At 40.6% G+C, this 12427-nt stretch overlaps 1 protein-coding gene and 1 non-coding gene across 2 annotated transcripts in view; one reads left to right on the top strand and one right to left on the bottom strand.

The window, feature by feature from the left end:
• Window positions 1-4427: 4427 nt before the first annotated feature.
• Window positions 4428-4534, top strand: LOC140502883 (U6 spliceosomal RNA). Its single transcript, XR_011966614.1, has one exon. It is a non-coding gene; the product is annotated as a U6 spliceosomal RNA (small nuclear RNA).
• A 1863-nt stretch (window positions 4535-6397) lies between these two features.
• The window catches only part of BRME1 (break repair meiotic recombinase recruitment factor 1), a 43216-nt gene continuing 37186 nt past the window's right edge, over window positions 6398-12427 (bottom strand). Inside the window, 2 exon segments of the mRNA XM_072602131.1 lie at window positions 6398-7391; window positions 11567-11656. Of these exon segments, the coding sequence (XP_072458232.1) occupies window positions 7235-7391; window positions 11567-11656 (247 nt within the window). The 3' untranslated portion in view covers window positions 6398-7234.

Genomic DNA, 12427 nt, shown 5'->3' with positions numbered 1-12427 from the left:
AGACCTTCAGAGAAAGAAGCTGTAGATGTCATCTAATCCAATCCCTCATTATACAGTAGAAAAACTGAGAATCCCAGAGATTAAGTGAACTACCAAGTTAGTGAAAGGGAGGACTTATGGATGCCTGACTATGATGTTTCTTATCACCTCCCAAAATAAAATCTGAGGCGATTGTAAGAGTAAGGACTACTTCCAAGTGATGTTCTCTATGATACACAGAGTAGCCTAGGGTCAGGGGAATCCCCTTTTCCCTCTTCCAGAGTCTCTGAGGTTTGCAGGGCCAATGGGAAAAAGACCAGTCTGCTTTGGGCCTATGAATGGGAGGCATCAGCATCGGGTAGCTAGGTGAACCTCAATCTGAAAGAAATCCAAAATTTTCTATTCCCAGCCTTATGGATGGTGACTTATGGATAGTTGGTCCCATTTTCATATGGTGTGCCTGAGTGAATAGAGCTAGCTTTGAGTAGGATGTCAAGAAGCCAACTTTCTGTTTATTCAGGCAGTCAAACACTTATGGGAAATGAGACAGTCTACTAAATGTGAAATAACCCCTAGCCTTAAAGTAGTTACTGGTCTAAGGAAGAGATGAATATGAGTGTACGTGTCCACAAAAGAAACACACAGAGCAAGAAAATTAAACAACAGAAAAGCACTTACTTTCTCCAGCCCTTAGCCCTAACTCACTCTAAAAGGACAACCTTACTTCTTTCTTTACTGAGAAGAGCTCAGTCAGGTTCCCTCCTTCACTTCTCTAAACCTCTCATGACATCCTCCTATTCTTTTCTCCAGTCTCAGAAGAGGTGGCCCTCCTTTCGAAAGAAAGCTAACCCATTAATTTGTGTCCTTGATCTCACTGATCTCCATAACTTCCATAACCTTGCTCCTTCAATCATCTTTTTTCATGAATTTTCAGGCATCCTCTCTACTGAAGCAAAATCAGAGCAGCTAATAACTAATTGACCTTAATAATGTCATCCTTCAAAAGGTGAAAGAGCCAGTAAGAAAAAGACTGTTCTGGCTTTTATTCTCATCATCAGGAAGGAACCAGGGGTTAGGTTGGAAACAACAGAACCCTTGGGAGAAAATGAGCATACTTTGTTGGGTTTTTTTTTTTTACTTTTGTATCTTTTGTTGTAAGTATTCCTATTTTTGTTGGATAGGGAAAGTGAGAAAAGATGTCTGACAGTCTGACAATTCTGCTCACCCTAGATTTTGAGAACAGATTTTTAAAAGCTTCAAAGCAAGGACGGATTGGATCATATGGACTAAAATTCCATAGGAGAAGTTGGCTAAGGAAGGATAGAACTTCTAAGAATGAAGCTGGACTAGCACAGAGAAAAAATTCTGACAATAAGGAAAAACAAGTTGTCTGAATAGGTTGATGTGGATCCGCAGAGAAATAACCAACAACACAGAGTATTTATTTTTAGCTTGGGATAAGAACACGGCCCAGGGTGGCAGCTAGCAACAAAGACAAGACAGAGCCGCGCAATTTTTAATTTTACTTTTGTTTTCTCTGCCAAGGAAAATGACCTTTGGACCAGAAAAGGCAGAATCAAAAATGGCTAACAGGGATTTGATAACTCAAGATCAATAAGGGGATAGTTAAGAGAGCATTGACCTGGCCTTGATAAATTCAAGTCACTTGGCCCAAAGGAACAATATACTTAGGGACTAAAAGAACTAGCAGGTATGATTTCTGAACCACTGTCAAGCATATTCAAAACATCTGGGTGAATGAATGAAGTACTTCAGGGCTTGAATGTTCTAATTTTTTTTAAAGAGGAAAGAGTGAAACCTAAAAATTTGAAGTCAATGATAATGACCTCAATTTTGGGGAAAATTTGAAAAATGCATCTTTAAAGAGATGGTAAGTTAAGACAAGAAAGCAGAGATTGAAGAGAGTTAGCATAGCTTCACCAATAATAGCTCTTGCCAGACCTTTCTGAACTATATGAAAATGTTTTTCATAGAGTTACAGTTACCTGGATTTTAGCAATTAATCTGATAAAACCTCTCAAGCTCTTCTTGTGGAGAAGATGGAGAAATATGGGCTAGACACTAGTACAGTGAGGTGGATTTGGAACTGGCTGAATGACCAAAAGCAAAGGGCAGTCATTCTATTCAACTTAAAAAGTTACTAATGAAGTGTGCCAAGGACCTGTGTTTGGCTCTATGCTACTGAACATTTTTATTAATGACTTGAATAAAGGCATGGATAGCATCCTTCTCCAATTTATAAATGACTTAAAGCTAGGAGAGATAGTTAATGATCTGAATGACAGACAGGATTTTAAAAGTTTTGATAAATTCAGCCCAATCTTCTAGCCTAATAAAACTAAATCTGATAGTGATGAATGTGGATGGTACAGTAGATAGAGCCCTGAGCCTGGAGTCGGGAAGATCTGAGTTCCATTCCAGCCTCAGATACCCTGGGCAATTCATTTAACCTGTTTGCCTCACTTTTGTCATCTGTAAAACGGGGAGAATAATAGCACCTACCTCCTAGGGCTGTTGTGAGGATCAAATGAGATAACTATAAAGCACTTAGCACAATGCCTGGCACAGAGTAAGTGCTATATAAATGTTAGCCGTTATTATTACCACTACTATTACTATTATTATTATGATATAAAGTCTTATACTTGGGTTTAAGAAATCAACCATACAAATGCTAAGATGGTGAAGTCATGGTTAGAAAGCATGTAAAAGATCTGCAGTTTAGTGGAATGTTTGCTCAATATGAGTCAACAGGGAGAATAGAGCAGCCAAAAAAACTCATGTAGTCTTGGGCTGTATGTTGACAACTCCCAGGAAGGAGTGGGTGAAAGGCATGCTCTACTTGGCCCCATTCAGACACTATTTAGGTACTGTGTTCAGTCCTGGCCAGTACATTTTACTAAGGATGATGATTAAGTAGGAGAGAAGCTGAAGAAGGCCACAAGAACAATGAAAGACTAAGAAGCCAGGACAAATAAGGATAGGTTAAAGGAGCTGGGGATGGGAACATTCATTGGGGACATTTTTATCTGCAAGTCCTTGAAGGGCTGTCATGTCAGAAGGGATCAGACTCGTTCTGTTTGTTACCAAGGAGAGGCCCAGAAACGGTGGGTAGAAGAAGTTGAAGAGAGGAGCAGCTGGGCTGGATTTCAACACTTCTTCCAAATCAGAACAAAGCAGGGTGGGTTGCTGCCTCTGAGCCAGAGGATTGCCCTTCACTGAAGGTCTTCCAGTAAAGACTGGGTAGCCTTCTGTTATTGCAGTGGATGTTCTTTGTCAGGTAGGATGTTCTCTGTCAGCCATGGTGCACCACGGCTGCTGAGGGGCCTTTCAGCTCTCCAAGTTCTGTGTCCTTGCTGACTCCTTCCCTCAGCCCACTGGTTTTTTTTTGGCTTCCTTCAGGTATCAACTAAAATCTGACCTTCTACAAGAAGCCTTTCCTTGTCCCCCTAGTGCCTTCTCTGTATTGTCAGCTTATCTTGTGTTTATCTTTTTTTTTTTTAATCTATTTGTATATAGCTATTTGCACACTGTCTCCCCTTTTAGACTGTAAGCTCCTTGACAGCAGGGACTAGTTTCTCTATCCCCAGCATTTAGCACCTGCCTGGCAAAGACTGATAGCCTGCCCTACAAATCTATTCTCCTCTCCTGAACCCCACCCTTAAATCCCTAAACTTGATTCTCATCCCTTTGACCCCACCACGCCTTTAGCCTATCGGCCTAGTCCTCTTTTTTCCCTTCACTGCCAAATTTCTATGCTTGCTGCCTCTACTTCCTTATCATTCACTTGTGCCTTGCAGTCTGGCTTCTTATCCCTATCAAATAACCTTTCCAGAATCTCTAGTTATCTTTTTATCAGAATAACATCTCCCATCTGGGCTACTTCCCCAGAGGGTAGCAGCCAGTTTTGCACTCCTCAAACCATAGCTCAGGAGCTGCCCTCACATTGATGTGTCTCCTATTAATAGCAATCCCTAAAAAGAATTAGCTCATGCCTAGACATTGTGAGAATAGTAACTACAAATATTCTTCAACCAAGTCTGGCCGGCACTCCACAAGTATACAGAGAGTCCAGGGGAAATGTGGAAACAATGGTACAATGGCAGCAAGGTGTATATAGGAACACATGTGGCTAAGGCAACTTATGCCTGTGGAACTGCATGGATGGTACTGGCATGCTGTGTTCTAAGGGACCCCTTTAATTGGGAAAAAAAATGAAGTTGGGAGGGGAAGACCCTCACCACTGACATTCACTTTAAGCCCAAAATACAGCCATTAAGTGGAGCTTGGCCAGGGACCTATTGTGGTCCAATCTATGAGCTTCACAGTGAACTAAGTTTAAAGTTTTATGAAAAAAAGAAAGGAAGAAAGAATCGAAGGAAAGAAAGAAAAAGAGAGAGAAAGAAAAAGAAATCTAGTCTAGTAAAGTACAAGTTAACTGGGCAGCACATATACTAAAATTAGAATGATACAGGGATTAGCATGGACCCTGCACAAGGATGACATGCAAATTCGTAAAGCATTCCGTATGCAAACAAATATACACAAAGCAAGCTATATACAAGATAAATAGGAAATAATGGAGGAAAGTCCCTGTAATTAAGATGGGTTGGGAAAGGCTTCCTGTAGAAGGTGGAATTTTAGTAGGGACTTAAAAAGGAAGCCAGGGAGGCTAGTGGTCAGAATGAAGGAGGGAGAGCATTCCAAGTATGGGGTACAGCCAGAGAAAATGCTCAGAGCTAAGAGATGGGAGTGTGGGAGTACGTTGTTCATGGAACATTAACTAGAAGGCCAGCGTCACTGGATCAAAGCGTACCCGTTGGGGAATAAAGTATAAGAAGACTGGAAGGGAGGAGGTGGCTAGGTTATGAAGGACTTTGAATGCCAAATAGGGCATTTTGTATTTTATCCTGAAGGCAACAGGGACCCGCTGAAGTTTATTGAATGGGGAAGGGATGGTGGTGACATGACTGGACCAGTGTTTTAGGGAAAATTACTTTAGGGGATGATTAAAGGATGGATTGGAGTGGGGAGACATTTGGGACAGGCAGACCTACCAGCAGCTATTACAATAATCCATGCGAGGTGGGGAGGGCCTGCACTAAAGTGGCAGCAGTGTCAGAGGAGAGAAGGAGGCATTTTCAACAGATGTTGCAAAGGTGAAATTGACAGACTGAATATGGGTGTGTGTGAGAGATAGTGAGTAATCCAAGCTGACTCTTAGGTTATAAACCTGAGGGATTGGGGGGACAGTGTTGGCTTCTACAATAAACAGGGAAGGTAAGAGAGGGGAAGATTTAGGGCAGGGATGGGGAACCTGCGACCTCAAGGCCGTATGTGGCCCTCTAGGTTCTCAAGTGTGGCCCTTTGACTGAATCCAAACTTCAGAGAACAAATCCCCTTCATAAAAAGATTTGTTCTGTAAAACTTGGTCTCAGTCAAAGGACCTAGAAGGCCACGGATTCGTTACCCATGGTTTAGGGGAAAGCTAATGAGTTTAATACTTGACATTCAAGTTAATTTTTTGAATTCAAATCTAAAGCTTTACATTTATCCCTATTAAAATGTATATTTATTAGGTTTAGCCAAATGTGCAAAGCTGTCCAAATTTTCTTGTATCCTGGCCTTGTCATCCATCATATTAGTTATCCCTCTTAGCTTTGTGTCATCTGTAAATTGAATAAGCATGTTATCTCTCCAATTTTTTGATCAAAATGTTACAGTACAGGGCCAAGGACAGATCCCTTACAGATCATCCAAGCTGAAGTTGCACCATTAAGAGCTATTTCCTAGGTTATGGTCAATTAATAAACTCCACATTAATCAAACAAAATTCCACATTCACCTAACTGTACTAGCAAATAGCACTCCATGTTGTCCCCCCAAAAAAGCCATGAAGGACTTTGTTAAATGTTTTGCTAAAATATAGGTAAATCATATTCCATAGCATTCCCCAATCTAATTAACCCTGTCAGAAAAGGAGATGAGGTTAGTCTATCATGGCTTATTCAGGAGGAAGCTGAATACTGGCTCTGTGTGATGTGTGTGTGTACACACATATACACGTATCTCTTTATGAGATATATACATATATATCTCTCTGTTATATATATGTATATACACATACATACATATATTCCTAGGATATTTCTTTGTATACCCCACAGCTGAGCATAGTGCTTTGCTGAAATGAAGTGACTTGCTGGATGATGTATGGAAATTCCCAATCCTCCTTTGTGCCCCATCAGTTTTCCATTCTTTTCTTCATTTCCTGGGGATTTTGTATGTAGTTCATACAAGAAATGAATTAAATGTCCTGCTCAGCAGGGTGAGAAAAACAGAGGTTATTATAGATAACATTATTTAGATGAAATAATGCATCATTAGCAAACAGAAATATTTTAATTATAAGCCACAGCTTACTTAAAGATTCTCATTTATTAATGCTGTTTTAAACGAGAACTATATGGAAATCAAGGGATAGGCAAAGATCTAACAAACAAAGGAGGCCTTTTCCTCTTCCAGGAAAGACACAAATACTGAACCTTCAACAAACTTAACCAAATGACCTGAAATTTGCAAATCAAGATAAACATCTTGTATTCCCACTGGCCCCTTGGGTTTATTCCCAGGACCACTGGGACTCCCTCCATCTGCAGAAAAGTTGAACAAGCCTTCCTATTAAGAGACATCAGTTGGACTTGAATGGCCTGGGCTTTCACTGCAGAAACTAACAATGTTATTTGGCTCAAGCCACAAATTACAACCAAAACTTCCTTTCTAAATAAGAAAAGCTACAGAGAAGGACCCCTGGATGAGGCCAAGAATCTCTCATCTCTTTACAATTTTAGTTTATTTTCATCTTGTATGGCAACAATCACTTTTAGTTTCTCAAGAAAGCAGTAAGGCCCCACTCTTAGTAATTGAAGAGACTAATCCTGAGATATTCTGATGCCCCTAAAGGGCATCAGATCTTGGAGAGGAAAATAATAATTGGGAATGGTCCCAGAAAATTATATTCAGGCTTCATTGTTTTTTTACCAAAGACTGTTAAGAAGTCTTTTAAACATCTGTTTCATAGAAAGAGAGAGAACAGTTGCCTCAGATGGTCTAAGTTAAACACTCCACTTTGAAAGACCTTCTAATACCTGGAAGGAAAGAAAAACACATAAACCTTGAAGAGGCTCTAAGGTCTGAGCCACCTGAACTGTCTTTTTCAAGTGATCCTGCAGCTTTACTTCTTCCATTTTTTCACAGGATTGGAGCAATGTGTCATTCCCTTTGGGGGATAGGGAAATTGGTAGGGGGGCTGCTTCCCAGCTGCTTTTCCCTTTCGGTGCTTTAGGCGTCTGAAGGATTCCAGGTCCCTGTGAGCAGTCATGATCAGTCGGCTAAAAAAGAATGGGGGAAACTGAAATGAGTTATTATCTTCCACACTATCATCCTCATGGGCAGTTTGGTGACTTAGTGGATTGAGTGCTGGACTTGGAGTTAGGAAGAGCTGAGTTCAAATCCTACCAGGAATACTTCCTAAGTTATGTGATCCTAAGCAAGTCACTTAGCCTCTCAGTATCAGTTTCCTCACCATAAAATGGAGACAATAATATTCCCTACCTCTTCCAGGTTTGATGTGAGAATCAAATGACACATGTAAAATACTCCATAAACTTGAAAGTGCTACATTAATGTTAGCTATTTTTATTACTAAACCAGAACAATATAAACCTATTAAAGTTAAAAAACCCCAACAACAAAATCCCTCTTTACAGTCCCCAAATTGTGACTCTTCTAAATCTTTCTAAGAACATGGTGACTTGAAAAGGAATACAGTAACAAAATGGGAGATTAGTGATGAGGTTAAGGCAATCTCCCCCCAAATTGACTAGTAATCAAGAGGCAGACCATACAACAGAAGAATATATACCCATGATCCCCCTAGTCTCTAATCAAAGTATTTCCATCATAGTGGTTCAGTGGTAAGTAGCACTGGACTAAAAGTAGAACTGTATTCAAATCTCAGCTCTAAATCCTAGAGGAATGTTATTTATTGTTCAATTGTGTCCGACTCTTCAGTTTTTTTAAAATTTGTTTTAAGTTTTCAACATTCATTTCTACAAAGTTTTGAGTTCCAAATTTTCTCCCCATCTCTCCCCTCCCCCCACCCCAAAATTCCTTGCATTCTGATTGCCCCTTTCACCAATGTGCCCTCCCTTCTAACACCCCTCCTTTCCCTTATCCCCATCTTCTCTCTTGTTCTGTAGGGCAAGATAAATTTCTATATCCCATTACCTGTATTTCTTATTTCCCAGTTATATACAAAAACAATTCTCAACATTTGTTCCTAAAACTTTGAGTTCCAACTTCTCTTCCTTCCTTCCTCCTCACCCATCCCCATTGAGAAGGCAACCAATTCAATATAGGTTATATATGTGTAGTTTTGCAAATGACTTCCATAATAGTCATGTTGTGTAAGACTAACTGTATTTCCCTCCATCCTATTCTGCCCATTTCTTCTATTTTCTCTTTTGACCTTGTCCCTCCCCAAGAGTGCTTATTTCTAATTGTTCCCTCCTCGCATTTGCCTTCCCTTCCATCATCCCCCCCACCCTGCTATCCCCTTTTCCCCTACTTTCCTGTAGTGTAAGATAGATTTTCATGCCAAATTCAGTGTGCATGTTATTCCTTCCTTGAGCCAAATGTGATGAGAGTAAGCTTCACTTTTTCCCTTTCACCTCACCCCTTTCCCCTCCATTGGAAAAGCTTTTCCTTTTCTCTTCTATGAGAGATAATTTGTCCCATTCCATTTCTCCCTTTCTCCTTCCAATATATTCCTCTCTCATCCCTTAATTTTATTTTTTTAGATATGGTCTCCTATTCAACTCATCCTGTGCTGTGTGTGTGTGTGTGTGTGTGTGTGTGTGTGTGTGTGTAATCCTTCCAACTACCCAGATACTGAGAAAAGCTTCAAGAGTTACAAATATTATCTTTCCATGAAGGAATGTAAACAGTTCAACTTTACTAAGTCCCTTGTGATTTCTCTTTCCTGTTTACCTTTTCATGCTTCTCTTGATTCTTGTGCTTGAAAGTCAAATTTTCTTTTCAGCTCTGGTCTTTTCATCAAGAATGCTTGAAAGTCCTCTGTTTCATTGAATGATCATTTTCTCCCCTGAAGTATTATACTCACTTTTGCTGGGTAGATGATTCTTGGTTTTAATACTAGGTTTTAATCCTTTGACTTCTGGAATATCATATTCCAAGCCCTTTCATCCCTTAATGTACAAGCTGCTGGATCTCATGTTATCCTGATTATATTTCCACAATACTTGGTTTCTTTCTAGCTGCTTGCAATATTTTCTCCTTGACCTGGGAATTCTGGAATTTGGCTATAATATTCTTAGGAGTTTCTCTTTTTGGATCTCTTTCAGGAGGTGACTGGCAGATTCTTTCAAGATTTGTTTTGCCCTCTGGTTTGAGAATATCAGGGCAATTTTCCTTGATACTTTCATGAAAGATGATGTCTAGGCCCTTTTTTTGATCATGGCTTTCAGGTAGTCCCATAACTTTCAAATTGTCTCTTCTGGATCTATTTTCCAGGTCAGTTGTTTTTCCAATGAGATATTTCACATTATCTTCCATTTTTTTCATCCTTTTGGTTTTGTTTTGTAATTTCTTGGTTTCTCATAAAGTCATTGACTTCCATCTGTTCCATTCTAATTTTTAAAGAACGATTTTCTTCAGTGAGCTTTTGAACCTCCTTTTCCATTTGGCTAATTCTGCTTTTAAAGCATGCTTCTCCTCACTGACTTTTTAGACCTCTTTTGCCAATTGAATTAGTCTATTTTTAAAGGTGTTATTTTCTTCAGCATTTTTTCTGGGTCTCCTTTAGCAAGCTGTTGACTCACTTTTCATGATTTTCTTGCATCACTCTCATTTCTCTTCCCAATTTTTCTTCCACCTCTCTTACTTGATTTTCAAAATCCCTTTTGAGCTCTTCCATGGCCTGGGACCATTGCATATTTATTTTGGAGGTTTTGGATGCAGAAGCCTTGACTTTTATGTCTTACCCTGATGGTAAACGTTGTTCTTCCTCATCCAAAAGGATGGGAAAAAATACCTGTTCACCAAGAAAGTAACCTTCTCTAGTCTTATTTTTTTTCCCTTTTTTGGGCATTTTCCCAACTAGTTACTTGACTTTTGGGTCCTTTGTTAAGAGTAGGGTATACTCTGGGGACCTGTAAGTTCTCAGTTCCCCCAAGGTGGCACAATCAAGGGAGAGGAGTTTGCTCCTCAGGGGCCTCCAGCTCCACCATGCCCCAGGACCACAAAGGGCTGAGATTCAGATCAGATGCTCAATTCTCCCAGGGGCTTTAAGCTGAGCCACTCTAACAATGGACCCTGGCTGCTGGGCCACCACGCCTGGGGCCAGGGTTTGGGAAGGACCCTGCTCCCTTCTCCCTCTGATGGAAAAAGCCCTCTCACTGACCTTTGGTGCCTGTGGGTTCAGGGATCTGCAAGCTACCGGAGATTCTGTCCCCAAAGTCTGCTCTGGCCTTGCTCTTCCTGGTGCCATGTGGCCAAGGCTGAGCTGGGCTCCACTCCGCATCTAGTGTGACAGACCTTTCCTGTCGGCCTTCCAGATCACCGTGGGCTGGAAATCTCCTCCATTCCGTTGTTCTGTGGCTTCTGCTGCTCTAGAATTTGTTGAGAGTCTTTTTTTACAGGTATTTTATGCCATCTTGACTCTGCTCCCCTATTTGAAGTTTTCTTGGCAGAGACGCTGGAGTGGTTTCCCATTTCCTTCTCTAGCTCATTTGACAGATGAGAAAACTGAGGCAAACAGGACTTGCCCTGGGTCACACAGCTAGTAAGTGTCTGAGGCCAGATTTGAACCCAGGAAGATGAGTCTTCCTGGCTTCACGACCAGCACTCTATCCACTTGCCACTTAGCCATCCCAAAGTTGAATAATCCTGGGAAAATTGTTTAACCTTTCCTAGACTTAGTTTCCTCATCTGTAAAATTGACATAACTATGTCCTAGGGTGGATGGGAGGAAATCAGTCCATATAAAATTAAAGTGCTTATAGAAATGTAAGTTACCATTATTATGATAATTGAAACAGACCTGATCTTGGTTCCAAGCAAAGCTGGTTTCAAGTCTTGGCCCAAATGTCTAATGTCTGATGGCTCTGGCTGATCTTATTACCTCTGTGAGTACTAGCTGTCTAATCTGTTAAATGGAGATAAAAAGAACTACTCTTCCTTTCTCCAAGGGCTGCTGTGAGGAAAATGGATGTGAGTCATTGTCGTCATCATTGTTATGTTCATGAGAAACTTCAGGATATCCACCAGAGAGATATGACCTACATGCCTGGGCAGGTAGGATATAGGTTTGGTGGTTTGCAGGTGGATTTACCTTGGGATGTATTTTCTTTGCCTTCTTATTGTTGATTCACATCTTGCTGTAGACCCTGACAGAAGTATTCACCCTTTCCCTTCTTCCTCTCACATTCCCATATTTGTAGAGAGTACTACTGTCCCCTTCCCTGATGCAAAAGCAAGTCCTTACTTGAGGTTAGATAGCTCAACAGTCAGGCCACAGATAATAGCTGTGGCATCTTCTCTTGGGGGGTCACAGATGCTTTCTGCCATCTCATCCCTTATAGCAAAAAAGAAAGAAAAGGGTTAGGACTCATTTGTGTGGATCCACTCCTATTCATTCCTTGGTAAAATAGTTTTGAAGGTCCTCAGGCAAACCAGACATTGGCTTCTATTATCCCCCAAATCACCCATTAAGTACTGTTAAAATAGCTGTGATTTCAGGAGTGACATGGAAGGCTGCTAATGAGGGACTATCAAGTGGCTGGCTGATCCCTGCAGGAGCAGCAGAGGAACTGCTGGAAGCACATACACTGACATGATGACATGGTACAAGAAGTGCGGAATGACAGAGACTGACAGAGAACAGAATAGGAGAGATATGCTAATCAGAAGAGCACAGGAGTTGGGGATATTTAGTGCAGGAGCAACTTGCCCTGTATCCCTCAAGAGTTCCTTAGTAAATGCATGGAAGTGTTTTAGGGTAATAAAATAAATGATGGTCACATTGGGGACTCAGAGTAATCAAGTAAAATTAAATTATGTTTGGAATATTCATATATTTTAGAATCATAGTATTTTGGACACTGAAGAAGTAATGTAAGAAGCCATCTGGCCAACCCTTTCTTGAGTTGTATTCCTCACTAGAACATTTATCCTCTGCATGGAAATCTCCAGTGATGGGGAACTCACCTTGTTCTGAGGAAGCCCATTCTACTTTTGGATAGCTGCAATTATGAAATTTTTTTCAAACTAAAATTTTTCTCTCTGCAACTTTCTCCTATTGCTCCTACTTCTGCCCTCTGGGGTGAAATAGAATAAGTAGAATTCT

Source organism: Notamacropus eugenii, chromosome 4 (assembly GCF_028372415.1).
Source record: "Notamacropus eugenii isolate mMacEug1 chromosome 4, mMacEug1.pri_v2, whole genome shotgun sequence".
NCBI classification, from domain to species: Eukaryota; Metazoa; Chordata; class Mammalia; order Diprotodontia; family Macropodidae; genus Notamacropus; species Notamacropus eugenii.
Note: the sequence above shows the minus strand (reverse complement) of the source record. Positions and strands in the feature narration are given on the sequence as shown.